Below are 15,428 nucleotides of genomic sequence, written 5' to 3'. Positions count from 1 at the left end.
CTCCTCAGGACTGCATCAACGACGGGATGCATCATGTGTTTTCTAGAAAAGGATATGGCGGCTAGGTACCATTTCGTCTCGCTACATTTACTTTACCACTTCTCAAGGTAAGAAGTATAACTAATTAGCTGCTCGACGTGGCGCAGAAGGCATATAAATAAGAAATAGCTTGATGAGGTACGTCATTTAAAATAAACTTAGGTGAAATTCTGAACACATTTCACGAAAAGGTCTCGGAAACGAAATTGGTAATACATCCTAAATGGTACTCGGCCAGTGAGCTCTGTTTTGTTTCAGAGGCCCCACGACGGGATGTATGGAGGGGAGGAATGATCTGCCATGAGTACGTGCGCTTTGGCACAACCAGCACCTATGGCTGTTTTGATGAAAGAGATGTGAGGATCTCAATGGAGGTGGAGAGAGCACAACATGTAGACAAACCAGATCCTCCCGTTTATACTATGACGGCATTGAAATGATAATAACTTGTTCTGCTGCTGTCACTGGACCTCAGGGCTATGCTATAAACGGAGCTAGTAGGCTACATAAAATAACAATTTGTCAGCTTTGTGCTATTAAATATATAAACAAGCAGAAATACACCACCCCTTTCCCTCTCTGAAATGGGAGCATTTACATTTATGATGTTTGTCACACCAGTGATTAATGGCTATGGCCAGATTGGTGTTCAAAGAAACCCCCTGTCTGAGTCACTGCTATATAGTGCAATGACTTCAGCTATTGTGTGATTTCAGAAACAAATACACACAGTCAAACACACATACTCACATGCAATCTCAAAAGAAGTTTCACCACCTTCTACTGGTAAATACAAAAAATAAATACTTCCTGCAGTGAACATTTAATTTCCAGTACAAGTCAAGAAGTATGAGTATCAAAAGTAAATGCTCATAATGCAGACAGAATGACTCCTGTCAGTGTTACATAGTATTATTTTATATATTGTTGGTTAAATCTTAAAACAAAATGACATCTTTTATCAGATGATCATCAGTTTTGTGTGTAAAACCTTAATCTTTAAAGTAACCAGTAACTTCAGCTGTCAAAAAAATTGTCATCAAGTGCTGTATTTGAGTAAATGCACACCACTGGAAACTAACTAGAAAACAAATTCCAATATTTGGAAAAATGTATCTGACTAACTGATAGATTTTAATGTCTGTTTGCTTTGGTGAAAGTAAACGATTTTGAAAATTAAAGCTGGGGTATGCAACTGTTGGAGAAACTAGCTAGAGACAGCTAGATTTAGAAATAATTTAACCGAAAAAATCCCGACCCGTCCTGTGATATCCTTTTCCAAAGCCACGCCCCTAAAACGCATGCGTGTGTATGGGCAGCGGATTGGCGAATCCAATATGACGAAGACATGACCCGCCCCACTCTGATTGTCTTAGCCTGACGATGCCGTTTCTCACGTAGCCCTTGCTGAAAGAACAGGGCTGAGTTTAGAGAACACAAAACGTAGCAAAACGTTTTTTCAACGTAAACGATGGTTTCCTGAACACCCTGCTGTGTTCGCAAGCGCAACGAATTTTCCTGCCTTTTTAGCACCATTATGTTTACAAACTTGTTGCAGCTGATTGGGTAACAGCTGAGACACGCCCACCAAACGGGAGAAAACATACCTCGAAGCCCGTTGCAGAACGTTGCGCAACGTTGCAAGGAAACATGTCGTTCAATCCGAAAATGTTGCAAACCGGTGCAAAACGTTTTGAGATTGAACTCGCCCCAAGGAGTTTTTGCTGTTCTTCAGTCTATTGCAAATTAGCTCGAAATTGTTTAACCATAATAATTTCTTCTAAATGCAGTCCATGTGTTCACAGTATAGGTAGCAACTTAGTTGTGCAGGGTGAGAAAAAATGTCATCCTTCTGGTAGTAGGTGCATGTTTTTTTAATTGATTTTGTTGTAAGCTTTTGTCTTTAAACAAGCAAGGTTGTTTTTATGTCTAGTGTAGTCTACCCAAAGAGGTGTCAAAGTTTTCGTGGACTTTCATGCATATTTTATTAGCTGCCTGTTTGAGTTGTTTAGTTGGCTCATGCTGTTCACTCACTCATTTATTCGTCAATAAATAGTTTTGCATGATAACAACCACCAGCGTCTAAATGGTTGATCTGACTGAACATAGCAAGATCTGATGAATCAATGGCAGTCTACCCATTGATCCTTGAAAGGGGTGACGTTGTGTTATTTTGTTGAGTCATGGCTTACTACTATTTCAAACATTATTTATACTATTCATGCATTAAATTACAGCAAGGGCATGTTTTTTCTCACCCCCAGAACTAGGTTGCTCCCAATACTGTGAACAAATGGACTACACAAGGTACACAAATTATTACAATTTAACAATTTTGAGCTAATTTGCCAAAAAAAAACAGCAGAAGAGCGAAAATTGTCCTCGACTTTCAGCAAGGGCTACATGTGAAACCAAATTAAATGATTGGCCATGCTGGAGTGGAGACACTGTTACATTGTTTTGATAATCAAAGAAATCCAAGAACTCTGATGAAGTAGAAACATGCACTCTCTTAACCCATCTTCTAATTGTGAAATGCCAAAGCAATATTGCCACACAGGTGTCAAGTTCACACAATTTTCACAAATTTCAGAGATTAATGGCAATGATGGACAGAGGCGCACACACAGAAGGATGGTAAACTACTCAGTTAAGCCATATTAATTTTGCTCTTTTACGTGCATCTGATTCATTAAATCCAGATACTAATGATAGAAAATGTTCACCATCTTACCATATGTTGCATTACATGCCAAGAAGTGTACATGTTTTATTGTACCATGTGCTTTGTTGTCAAACTGTATGCCCTCTGTGAGTTGTTGTGTTAACGGTTATCACTGTATGTAATCCCTATCTCTATATAATCCTTGTATTGTTTATCAAGAATGTTAAAGTTAAAAACCATGTACGGCTTGTTTTTAGGAGTCAACCATCTTGTGACTGGAGGCTTTCTGCCTCTCCTCCTTTCACCTTCTGCCCCTCAAACATAAGCCTGACGGTAGCAAACATTACGCAAGCTATTGGCTGACTATGCCTAGGCAGGAGCACATGGTGTAGTGAAAGGTTTAGTAAGAAAACAGGATCACGTGGGTGGGTCTGTGTCACTACAGGTCAAAAGGAAGAGGGATAGGCAATCATAAATAACTTCAGCTGGCAACAGCCACATTTCAGTGTGAATGGCACTCAATCAGGAGATACTCAAGGAGTTTCTCTTTTGAGGCAGTCTGAAATATGATATTACAGAGGTGCGTCTCTGTTGTTTGACACTGCAATTTGAGACTAGTCTTCTAAAGTATCCTGAGGCTATAGCTGTAGATGCAGGTACCTGTTCAACTAGTTGTGTTACTGCCATCTGTCTCAGTGGACGTGTGCATCTGCATCATTTCCATTATGTCTAATAAATAACATTCTCAAAAGTTAGTATGACATTCCAATACAGTTAGCTGCGTTGACAATTTAATTCAGCACTTTTTAGAAATTGCCCCGCGAATATTTTTTTTATATACAGTCTGTGGTTTCAACGTGCACACCTCACCAGTGAGCCAGTAAGCACACATCAACTCATCAAATTCATGCAACTTTATTTTAAATTCAAGTAAAGGTCCCACATTTTCCTCAGATACCAAATATGCAGTGGTGCAATCATAAAAACATGGAGTCTGGGGTTTGAATATTTCTCTCATGGTAAACATCATATAGTTTTAATGCTGAGCTGCAACAAGCCAATACAGAATATATATGTGATACTGTCAGAAAGTCTGTGTCAGCGCGGCTCATGAACTGCAACAAAAACGGGAGACACACGGGTAAACTAAATAACATTATTAATAAGAAAATATGCAAAGCCAATGAGTGGGAAGAATCTGTAAAGTCAGTAGTGTCTGGAGTGGATGAATGAAAATGTGCTGCATGGATGTTGTGCTGTAAAAACAAAGACAAGAAACCAAACACATTAAAGGAAGACGTGAGATGAGGAGGTCCAACCCAAGACTGACTGCTGCCCTGGCTTATATGCACGGAGAACACCAGGCCCTTGTGTGTCCCATGCTGCTGCTTAGCCTGCCAATCAGGTATACAGCCCTGTAGACAGAAAGCATATTAACAGCAGTTTGAACCCTGCAGAGGGGCCGTCACAGTCTGTAAGATGATTTTGCCAACCTGAAAGTTACTTAAATGGAAAAAAAGGGGAGAAACTTTGTAACTCTCTTCGAAACTCTAAAAAGTCAAACCATGTCATGACCATGACCATGACCATGTCAAAGTAAAAAAAAAAAAAGCACAAAGCTACACTTAAAATGCGTTATTAATGGTAAGAAGAAGTAATTTTGATTGATGAGTTAAGGTCCTAAAGTCTGAAACACCAGGATATGTTGCAAAAACATTCCTGAACTGTCCTTATAAACAGTACAGTACTACACCACACTTCATGCATCTGTGCATGTTGTGCAAATGTGTTCATGAAATGCACGTGTCTGGCATATCCAAATAAAACTGTCAAGAAGATGAGTGTGGTAGAAGCGGCCTGCCATCTTAAAAAGTTATAATGAGTAGCATACTTTTCTCAAGTAGGAAGGTCACAGTCTGACGGTGCTTACTGTACCTTTTCTAAGAAGCCTTCCCATAGCAAATTTCCTAGAAGGAAGTAGCGTCCAGTTAGGCATAGACCCAAACATAATCTCTAGCAAAAACCTATATGCTTTAGGTATTACAAAAGCAAAACAGCTTACTGGACCACTGAAAGGAATCAAATATCCAGCAAAATCCCTTTAACACAGAAAGAGTTGCGAAGGATTTTGCAATAGCCTTAGTTTTTTCCAATTTCCATTTCTTGGAAACCTTTTGTTTTGTTTTCTGCACTTCACTCTTGTTACATAACTGTAGCTATACATACTGTATAGCAAAGCATTTTAGATTCTCATTTCAGATTGGGCAATACACCAGCAACTGCAGTCTGTTACTAGTTACTAGCACTAGTTCAATGGGCTTTTCCGACTTGGCTGTAGTGTTTGTGTCCCTATTTAATTTCTGAATAACTAGCTGTAACACAAAGTTTACATGTAATAAATCCGCACTACTTTTTAGAAACTAATGGGAAGTGAATAGGTGTAAGACTGGTTGGAATGACACTTTTTAATGACTAATAATCTAATAGTCTTTGTTGTGCAATTTTGACTTCAAAACTTCAGGCAACATCACAGTGCACAGAGTAACACTTGCATGTCCAAGGGCATTGCGCTTGGCTGTGGATTGAAGTCACTCAGTTAACATAACCATAGAAATATTCTGAGCTTTTTTTATGTAGATTTCAGTCTTTAAATACAGAGTGAGACAGCCAATGTTGTGTTACACTTTTTCATTATCTTAATAGTGGAGCATTGTGACTGTTGGGGCTGCAACTAATGAATATTTTCATTGTTTATTAATCTGCAGATTATTTTCTCATTACCTCTTTTCATTTTGCCTGTTGAACTTGTCAGAAAACAGGTGACATCTTCAAATAGCCTTGTTTTGTCGATGACCAGCACACAACAATCAATTTACCATCATGTCAAACTAACAAAGGCAGTTTATTCTTAAAAAGGAGAAGCTGGCATTTTTGAAATAATAATGATTGATCAATTATCAAAAGGAGGCCATGGGCTTAGGTTGGACCAACTGAAATAACTTCCCCTTAAAGAATTAATCATCTTAGTGGAACTTTTGTGGGTCGTCTTTGCTGTCGGCTTCTAGCTACATGAGGCAACTGACTCACAAGCCACAAAACCGTTAAGGTTGTGTGCCCATAGACAACATTTGCTGAGTCACATTATCTCCCAAACTCTTTTCTCTACGTGAAAATAATCACACTGCACCAACCCAACAATAAGCAGACACTGCTGTGTAAACCCTGACAGAGTTGGACAAGCTTCACTCTCGGCCTGAAACTGTTCCCCTTGTTCTTGGCCTCCCCCCAGTACTTTCCTTCATGTCTTGCAACTGCAGAGCCCTTAGGGGATGTCTGGTACATTCCAGGAGAGAACAACACACCACAGGGAGGGCAGAGCGAGAGGCGGACACAGCTCATCTCACACGTAACAGACGTAACGCATGTGGCCAGAGTACCGTGGAGTGTTTGGAGCGGAAGTGACTCCGTTGAGAGGAGGGGCAATCCTTTTAAGAGGATCAGGTTGCAGCAGGCAATGAGGTCATTTTAATGGTTGATGTTAGTGCGGCAGACTGTTACATCATGTTGGTTTATTAAGATTTTAACATGTCAAAATATTAGGTTGTTCCAGTTTTAATGAAGGAGGGAACCATTTTAGGGAAATATTTTAGCTTTAAATATGCTGATAGACGTGCAGCTGAGATGACTGACTCATAATCAGTAGTGGAAACTAACCAAGTATATTTACTTATATTTTATGCCTCTTCTTACTTCTACTTAACAACATTTCAGAGATTATTCTTGTAATTTTTACTCAACTACATTTATCTGACATCTGTAGTTACTGGTTACTTTTAAGATTTAGATTTAACTCACAAAACATATAAGCTTCTAAAATATATGTTGAAACCACACAGCATTATACAAATGTGTGGCAGTTGCGCTGGTTGATATTTTAAATTGGTAATATTTTAAATATTTATGTGTTTAAAATAATCATACACATCACGATATAGCAAATGTATACAAAAGTACATAATGTAATTCATGTTCAATGTAACATAAGTTCTCCAAACAAGTAAATAATAACTACTAATTATTGGTTAGAATCATTAGCTCAACTCAGTCACAATAAAATGTTTGTATTGTCACCCAAAGTTGTTAGCATAAAAATATATACCACTCTGAAAGTGTAGAGTAAGTCAATTTTGAATTATTTTATTATTGTTTGGATCAAGTGCAAGTCAAGAAGTATGAGTTTTTGAGTTTTTTTGAATACCCACAGCCAGTGCTCCTGCAGGGGCAATAAAGGTAATGTTCCTTTAAAAAAAACATGTACTACTTAATGTTTTGATTGTCACAAGTTGTAGGCTCTTAAACGTTATCTTGTAATTTGTGTTAACACAGGTGTGTTTCTTGTGTGCAAGATTGCTGCTCATTATTTACTTGATCCAAATCATTGTGAGTGATATACCCTCTAAATCTGACCCAACAATGTTGTTCTCAAGCCTGTTGTTCTTGGCCCAGTCATGCAAAGCAGGGCTCATTCTAAACAAAAACTCTCTCTGTATTCATCACAGTACAGTCTGGCCTGTTTCTTATATAACCAGCTTAGTCAAATCATTAACCCGAATCAGATCCAGAAAGGGTCCACATGGCCTCTTCATGACTATAACTGGGACACTGGGCAGATTAGGATTTCAGTATTTCCTCACAACGGGTTTTGGTGTCTGATGCCACCCAGTGGACAGTTATTACATTTGGTCTTCAGAACATGTGCCACCACCCTGACTTTAGTCATGTGAGGTTTAAGTCTCCTGTGACCTTCATCTGCCAAGAGTATCTGCAACAAACAACTGCAGCTTTGACATCTGAGAACCTGCCTGGTGGCCCGAGCCCTAAAGCGTGCAATGACACAGACTTGATAATGTCTGACTCACCAGCAAGCCATTACAGTATTAAGTTTACTTCCAAATGTGTTCATAACTTTTAAAATTGATGGTAATGAGCCCCAAATCTATTTAGACACCTGAAATAATTTTCAAAACATAAGAAACAGAAAAAAAAACAGTTTTTTTCATAACTGAATGTTCAGTGGTGAGTAGTAAAACTGCTGATAGTTTTACAGAAAACCAACAGATTAGGTTAGGCCATAGCCCAGCACTGTTAGCATCAGAAAGGAAAACCAGTCAGTGTTCATTTAAATACAGATTGCCAAATTCAAATTATAACAGTAAAGAATCATTTTAATGCAACAACATAGTGATTTTATAGACGTACAGTAAGAAATCATACTAATTTTAGATCATTTTAGACAGAAAGACGGAAGTATCCTGGAATGATTGCGATTCAAATAAAATAGAAAAACATCAACACAAACATACACCTCTTAATACTGTGCTCTGATAAAATGTTTGAAATCTTTTTTAAAAGGAACAAAACAACTTATAAGACAAGGTTCTTGTTTAACACCTACAGTATGTGGCTAAAATAGATTACAGTACTTAAATATAAAAATAGACTCTTTTTTTTAAATTTGTCTGTTCTTTTAGTTCTCCGCTGCAGTCTTCTAGATGGACGGGTGCGTTCGTCGGGCTTGTGTCGACAGGTCACTTGTGCTCCCTCAGTGACACACCCGAGAGGTCATCTCTTTCTGCAAACACAGTGTACACAGTACAGCGAGTCAGAGCAGGGAAGGAAATACCTGTGCTCTTCAAAATGTGACCACACTTTAGGATGCAGTAGGCAGGTTCTTTAAATGTATTTGTAAGTTCATGTAGAAAAGAAAAAATAGCAACCAAAAAAAAAAAAGGTCTAAACAATCCGCAAACTAATCTCCATTGCAAACATCCAGCTTATTGTCTAAGCTTTTGGTCACATAGTTCTTTGTTACACCATGAGTCAAACGTCTTAAAATTATTGCAGGAGGAAATGATCTCATGTTGTTCAAGGCCACCAGGGCGCCCAATGAATACACTTTTTATTAACAATTACTATATACGGGACACAGTTTACCCACTACTTTACTATTTAATATCTATACTAGCTCATTACGGATATATTAGTATTGACATAAGTTGGACAATAATTAACAAGATGCAATAAGATATTAAAATAAAATAATCTGTTTGAGTTAGTTTAGTCCGATTGTACAGTTACATTGTGGAGTAAGCGACTCTAATCCAATCCAATCCACTTTTTGTCATGGTCCACTAACATCCTGTTCTATGAGTTAACATCGGCGAGGCTTTTTGAGACATCTGAGAACTGAAAGGCATGAAGACGGATGCGGGGGTTACGCTGTTTCTGCTTGACAGCTGAGTAACATTAGTGTTGCTTTGTTTCACAGGAGCAATAGGTCAGTATTGTTTGGTCCTGTTTGCTAATGTTTGTGATGTAAATGACTTTCCCACAGACATTCAGCTACTTTCAAGTTCGCCAACATATGCTGTTGTGGTGATGTTAGCTACAGTAGCATAAGAGTTGTGAGGATCACTGTCTGGAGCAGGTGTTATCGTAACTACAAACCTATGGCCCTGTTTTCAGTCGTTCTGTTTCGGATGCTTTTTTTGTGTGCTTGCATGTTGTTCATTTGACATTTTATATTAGGTTTGTTTTGATTCAGCTACCCTTGGGCAACAGCTGCTCTGGATTCCACTATTTGTATGTTGTATTTGTTTGGCTGCCGAGTTCAAATATAATATATATTTCTCCAGAATTGCTTACCCAACCTTTAAGTTCAGTACCATAGTCACAATTCTTTAAAAAACAAATACAAGTGATCCATATCAAAAAGGTTTTATGATATATGTTTATGTGGGTAAAAAGAAATTGGTGTGATATGCTGTTGTCACACTAAAATTAGTATTGGTACAGTAACGAATAAATTATTTTATCGCAATTAATTGCATGATTTTCTGCGATTAAGCGCATTGTTATGCTCAAAATTGAATAATGAATTCTAAAGTAATGTATTGCGCACTTTTAAGTTAGATGTACTGCTAAATAGACAGAAGTGCAATAACATGTGGTTTGCAAACACTTTAAACAAATAAGATGCTTTTTACCAGCAGTATTCCCTTTACACAGTAGCAATAAAATATTTCTTGTAAATCTCAACTTAAACGTTAATGTAATTAAATCAAATATGAAAACAAAGCTATTTACCACTGCCAGGAGTCTTCTGAGCAACAGGTTAACATAGGCTATATAAATCAGTTTTCTTGTTGTTTTTTTTCCTAAACAGGTATCAGCAGAGACATTTTTCTTTTATCAGGGAGCAGCATAAATGTTGTGTTCAGAAGCAAGCGTCCCTGTTAGAGTGAGGGGAAGTGGTCGCCTCACGCACACGCCCGCCGCAGAAGCTGAATTGTCTTGAACTTTTTGTACGTGACGCAGAGCACAAATCATTGGAAGAGAGACTGATCCTCGCTGTTTGTGAGTTTCCAGAGTCGATTACTGTTTACTAAATAGGACATCAACAGGAGGGAAATCGCATGGCAGAGCATCCCTGCAAAACTAGGTGAAGGCCTATCAGGTAAAGTTGTGTAGCATATCATTTTAATTTAAGTTAAATAGGCTACAGCTGTGCACAGAAGCTGTTGCCATGGTTAATATCCACAGAGCCACTGCCGTTTACTTGCGGAGCGCTTGTCTCCCTTTCTTTTTGGCCTCCAAGGGAGCGTTTTCCTTGTAATGTGACGTCACGTGAAAACTATGAACACTAATCAGCACGCAGTGTGTAGCCATCATAGACTGTATATAAAAAGGTAGCCATCCACTTTGCTATGGCATTTGATCATCGTCTTGCATTTGTTTATCTTACAGGCTGATCAGCATCCCATTCTGCCTGTGACCCATGGTTTGACTTAATGTGTATTCAGAGCCAGTAAGCAAGGGATTTTCAATAAAATAATTGTCGGCGTTAATTAATTAATGCATTAACGCGATAATAATGCGTTAACGTGCCCAGCCGAACTAAAATATAAATTTCAGCAGCAAAAAACATGTTTATCAGGTTATGACTTTGTCCATGTCTGACACTAAATTTCTTCAGAAAAAGATTTTTCACAATACTGCTTTAGTTTAGGGTTGGTTGTTTGAAATTACATTATTTTAAAACATATCTAAGCTTGTATTCACATTTTTTTAAAACTTAATCCAAACCCCTCTTTGACTCACCAGAGGTTCCAGCTCTTTGTGGTCCGTGAGGTTGAACTCAGTGACAAAGTAATAGAAATGCTTGTAGCAGGTATTGACGTGAGCCTCGGCCCCCATCTGGCTCACACGGTCAAAGTGGTGAATGTAGACGTGGACAAACACCCGAAACAGACGAGACAAAATCTTCTTAGCCACCTGCATGAAGGTCTTAGGGAAGGGAGTACCTGGGAGTCAAACAGATGGAGACAGGAGAACGGTCAATCCAGGATGACCTTTTGCAATTTGCTTCACAGAAAGGAACACATTTGAAATATAGAGGTTTCTAATGCAATAGTTATAGAAAATTTTAGCTAACTTTTCAATGTGTTTGTTAACCGTTTTTGTCCTCTGGAGCCCCTCATGTTGGATACCAGCATGCTACAGGACGCAGCCTCCATTCACTTCATATGTGAATGGAAAACCAACATGACTTAGTCAGGGATAAGCCTCTGCTCTAAGCAACCGATTAATGTAGTATAGCGTTTTGCTTTGACTAATTCAATAATATTTCAGGAATCTGTTCCAGAGGACAAATGCGTCAGAGGTCGTTTCTATTCATAGCCAACTGTACATTGTGCGACCCATTTTTAAAGCCATTGCTTGGATGTTTCTGTAGTCAGTCAGATGCCGAGCCACAGCTCAGGGCATTCACAGAGCTACAGACAGAGATAACAGAAAACCAGGAATGCCACAGCAGCAGAAGATTAACAGACAGTGTTTGCGATGTGCAACTCCATAGGTAATCTAACAAATGTGACCTTGCTGATTAAATCTAAAACATCTTTTGATTATCTATTTTTTTAAACTACAGAACAGATGCAATATGTTTCTCTGCATCACATTTTAATTTTCCTTTGTATTCATTACATGTTAATCATTAAAGGGGCTTTGTTTTGGTCTTTCGTGTGACCAGTGCTGAAATGGTTAGCCTACTGAAAGAATGATTAATCATTCAAAGTGAAAATACCAAATATCTGCATGTGACAGCAGAGGTTCCCAAACATTTTGGGTTGTGACCCCTTAATATAAAACAATCTCAACTTGTAAACCTTTGACATCTGTTGTACTTTATTTGTGAACAGTTCAAAGACAGATCTTTCCTGTGTTATTGGAATATTTTTTAGAGTCCCCCAAAGTGAGTGAAATCTAAAATATAAGCATAGCTTTGTGCATCATAAATATGTTCCTTTCCGCTTTCCTCTTCTGTTCCGTTTGCGACCCTTCGACACCTAAATTGGGAACCACTGGGCTACAGCATCTCAACTGTGATAATCAGCTGCTTCTGTCGGTTTTTATATCATAAACTGGTGGTTTAAAGGTGCGATATAGAGCAAACAACGACACAGCAAGTAATGTAGCTGAAGTTAGCCAAGTTGTGGGTTAGCAAACTGTCGCTACAGTTGCTACTGCGAAACGAACAGGCAGAGAGCACGAGACAGTTTCCCTGAACCAGCACACCAGCTCCAGACAGTGATACTCTCAACTGTCAGTTACACAGTCAGTGAGAAAGTAATGCAACATTACCGGATAAACACATCATGGCTTGAATGGCTGGAATAGGGTCCAAGCCACTTTGTTTGACATTTACCGAGCCAGGGCTGTGTACAAAGTCGAACACCAGATTTTTTTGAGCACACACACAGAACGGACAGCTAATGGACCGTGAAGAGATATTCGCTGAATTTGACACAAAGATGTGTACTCAATTAGAATGGCACACACACCACCTTTAACTGTACAAAATCTTAAGACATCACTTTGAGCATTTGGGATGAACTGAAATTGCTTAATTGACAATAACTTGATGTGAGGTTAGGAGTCTGTGGACATTGACTATGATTAGAATGGGTGGTGGCTTGGTTTGGACACAAGGAGCTCACTATCTGACTCAAGGATTAGATCCTTTACAGCAGGATGTCTTGAATGTTGACATGCCCAGATAAAGTTTCTTATTCTGGAAACACTCTTTTCGATGACGCACAAAACGAAAATGTCCGTGACCTAATTCTGGATATTCTCAGCATAGAGGTTAAGGGGCTATATGTAATCTTAACACTTACCAACATTAGTGGGGAAGATGTTCTCATTGTTGATTTGTACCTCAATCCAATCCATGAGCAGGCTCATGTATTTTGGGGCTGAAAGCGCCGTCGGCCTCTTGTACTTGTTCTCGTCCTGCCAGCGATATTCATACTTGGGCCCACCGGACATGACAGGGCAGGTCTGATCGGTGCAGGAGTCGCTGATGGTGCCGTAAATGAGGTTGATGCGGTTAAAGAAGTCGACCACGTGGACGGCCACCCAGTCATTGAGGTCCTCACCGTGGGGCAGCTGCACAGCCTGCTTCAGGTCCAGCCCCGCGTTTAGAGATGCCTGGGCCTTCTTGTGCAACTCGAAGCGCTGCGTCCCGGGCTCAAACTTGCGCTTGGGCCGGAATGTCCTGTCTTTGTTGAAGACTTGTTTCAGCGCCATGGACATGTTTGCATGTGGTGCCAGCGGGCGATCTGATTGAATGGTTCTGGTGAATTATTTACTGTTGAAATGGAAGCAGTCAAAAGGTTGTGTAAGCAACCAGTGCAGGGTTTTTGTTATGGACTGTCTTTTGGTATATGTTTTGACTCAGTCTGTGATCCTGTGTATGATAAAAGGAGAGGAGAGAAAGAAAGAAAGGGATAGAGTTTGATTAATAGGTGGACATGTTCACTGACATCTACTTTCTGACAAGCCTGATGTTTGGATACCCCCTACTCCTTATATTGCCAAAATATTACAATCTATGACTGCAATTAAATCCTACTGTTTTCATTATATGGCAAATGCACATCACAATTTCCAAGAGTCCAAGACCTAAATAGAACTAGTTTACTATCATGCTGCAAATCCTCACAATTAAGAAGCCTGAACTAGGTCGGGTTTGGCATTTAAGCTTTAAAAATGACTTAAATATTAATCAACTATAAAATTTGTTTTCTTGACGTACTAGCCTATTAATCAAGTAATCTTTTTATTACAACCACTCATTGTCTCTTATTGAACGTGTAATACATCAGAGTTGGCTGGGAATTACACAACAATAGCATCTGTGTCCCAGTTTTTGCATGTCCTGGCCCTAAAGTTGCATGCTGAGATGTAGTAAAGTATAAGCCCCTCACCCACCTGCTTAGGCAAATGGAAATCTGAAATTCATAGTGTTCATGAGACACATGAGGAGTGGCATTAACAAAAATGGATGTCACGTCAAAGTGAAGCCATAAAATGTACATTACAAGAACAGAAATCAAGAGGCATATGACTGACGATTACCACCAAATACAGGGCATTTTACTTGATTACTTACATTATTTAATCTACTACTAAATGGTAAGAAAGTGAGGAGGCCTGAATTCACCTTTTGCCTCATCTCATCTCAGGTACACGACTCATCAGTAACACCAGACTTGCACTAAAGGTGAAACATCGTCTATAAGTGAACATGAGTCATTTCCTCTTTGAGGCACTAACACGTTAATTCCGCCGTGAAACCAAGAATGTGCGGAATGACAATAAAACGAAGTCAACCCGCTTGTTACCAATGTAAGAGGACATAACTGGGTTTATGTAGACCACCATTTAAATATCTGCATCATAATCTTCATAAAAATGTGGGCTTTTAAATCGTTTTAGCAAACTTTAAAAGACAAAAGCCAGAGATTAAACACCAGGGCACATGACGACTGTGCGAAGTTTATTCGTGACGTGACTAGCTAACTCGGTCAGACTTGTTGCTTTCAGCTTGAACAAAACCCACCCGAACAAGATAGGACAAAAACACCTTATTCACACTTAATTTACATCACATCTTAAATAAAAACCGTGTAAAATCATCCGTTATCTCAGACGGATGATCAAAGGGTGACGAAATTGCACAGTTGAAAGCCACTTTCATGAACTTACTTGTTCCGCCTTCCTGTTCCGTCAGTTTCCTTCGATCTTTTATCGAAAATTACCTGGTTACCGATCAACAGCTTTACGTCAACAACATGCACAGACTACATTATGGATATATTGCGCAATATACGTTGTAGAAATACTGTTAATTCAATAAACATGTCACTTTAATATAGAAACTAACGCCCGACTCCTCCCAATGAAACGAAAAGTATACCAGCGTCAGGTTAGAGACGCTGCTACCAACTTCCGGTCAGAACCTTCAAAATACTGTACCCCTTTCACATATTTATTAACACATTCATGTGTTCATCGATTTAATGTTGCAGTTGGTAAATGTTTTGCTAATTTAAGTTATTTTAAATTCTGTAGGGTAGCTTGTGAAATTCGGATCAACAAAGTCTTACCCTAACCTGTAATAATAATTAAATAAGGCATTTGTTGATTAAAAATAATTAATCTGAAAAGTATTGTTATTAAATAAATGTAACAGAGTAAAAAGTACAATATAGGGAGGAGGACAAGTACTTTAAAATTGTACAAAGTAGCTACAGTACTTGAATAAAATAGTAGAGAGACTTTCCAGTAGAGGAGACCGGGGAAGGTTAACATTTTTGAC

The 15,428-nt window shown here is 38.8% G+C and overlaps 2 protein-coding genes across 3 annotated transcripts in view; one reads left to right on the top strand and one right to left on the bottom strand.

The window, feature by feature from the left end:
- adamts10 (ADAM metallopeptidase with thrombospondin type 1 motif, 10) overlaps positions 1-15,428 on the top strand; it is a 102,250-nt gene that overhangs the window by 247 nt on the left and 86,575 nt on the right. For both annotated transcript variants that reach the window (XR_006825060.1, XM_046049139.1), the window contains exon 2: positions 9-107. The gene's annotated coding sequence lies outside the window, so the exon portion shown is untranslated. The remainder of the gene's footprint in view (positions 1-8; positions 108-15,428) is intronic.
- On the bottom strand, positions 7,912-15,055 carry mob3a (MOB kinase activator 3A). Its single transcript, XM_046049145.1, has 4 exons — positions 14,816-15,055; positions 12,943-13,514; positions 10,865-11,067; positions 7,912-8,336 (listed from the first exon to the last, which is right to left on the bottom strand). The coding sequence occupies exons 2-4, from the start codon at positions 13,358-13,360 to the stop codon at positions 8,307-8,309; spliced, it is 651 nt and encodes a 216-aa protein (XP_045905101.1). The 5' UTR covers positions 13,361-13,514; positions 14,816-15,055; the 3' UTR covers positions 7,912-8,306.

This window comes from Micropterus dolomieu, linkage group LG05 (assembly GCF_021292245.1).
Source record: "Micropterus dolomieu isolate WLL.071019.BEF.003 ecotype Adirondacks linkage group LG05, ASM2129224v1, whole genome shotgun sequence".
Taxonomy (NCBI): Eukaryota; Metazoa; Chordata; class Actinopteri; order Centrarchiformes; family Centrarchidae; genus Micropterus; species Micropterus dolomieu.
This window is presented reverse-complemented; position numbering and strand designations above follow the sequence as displayed.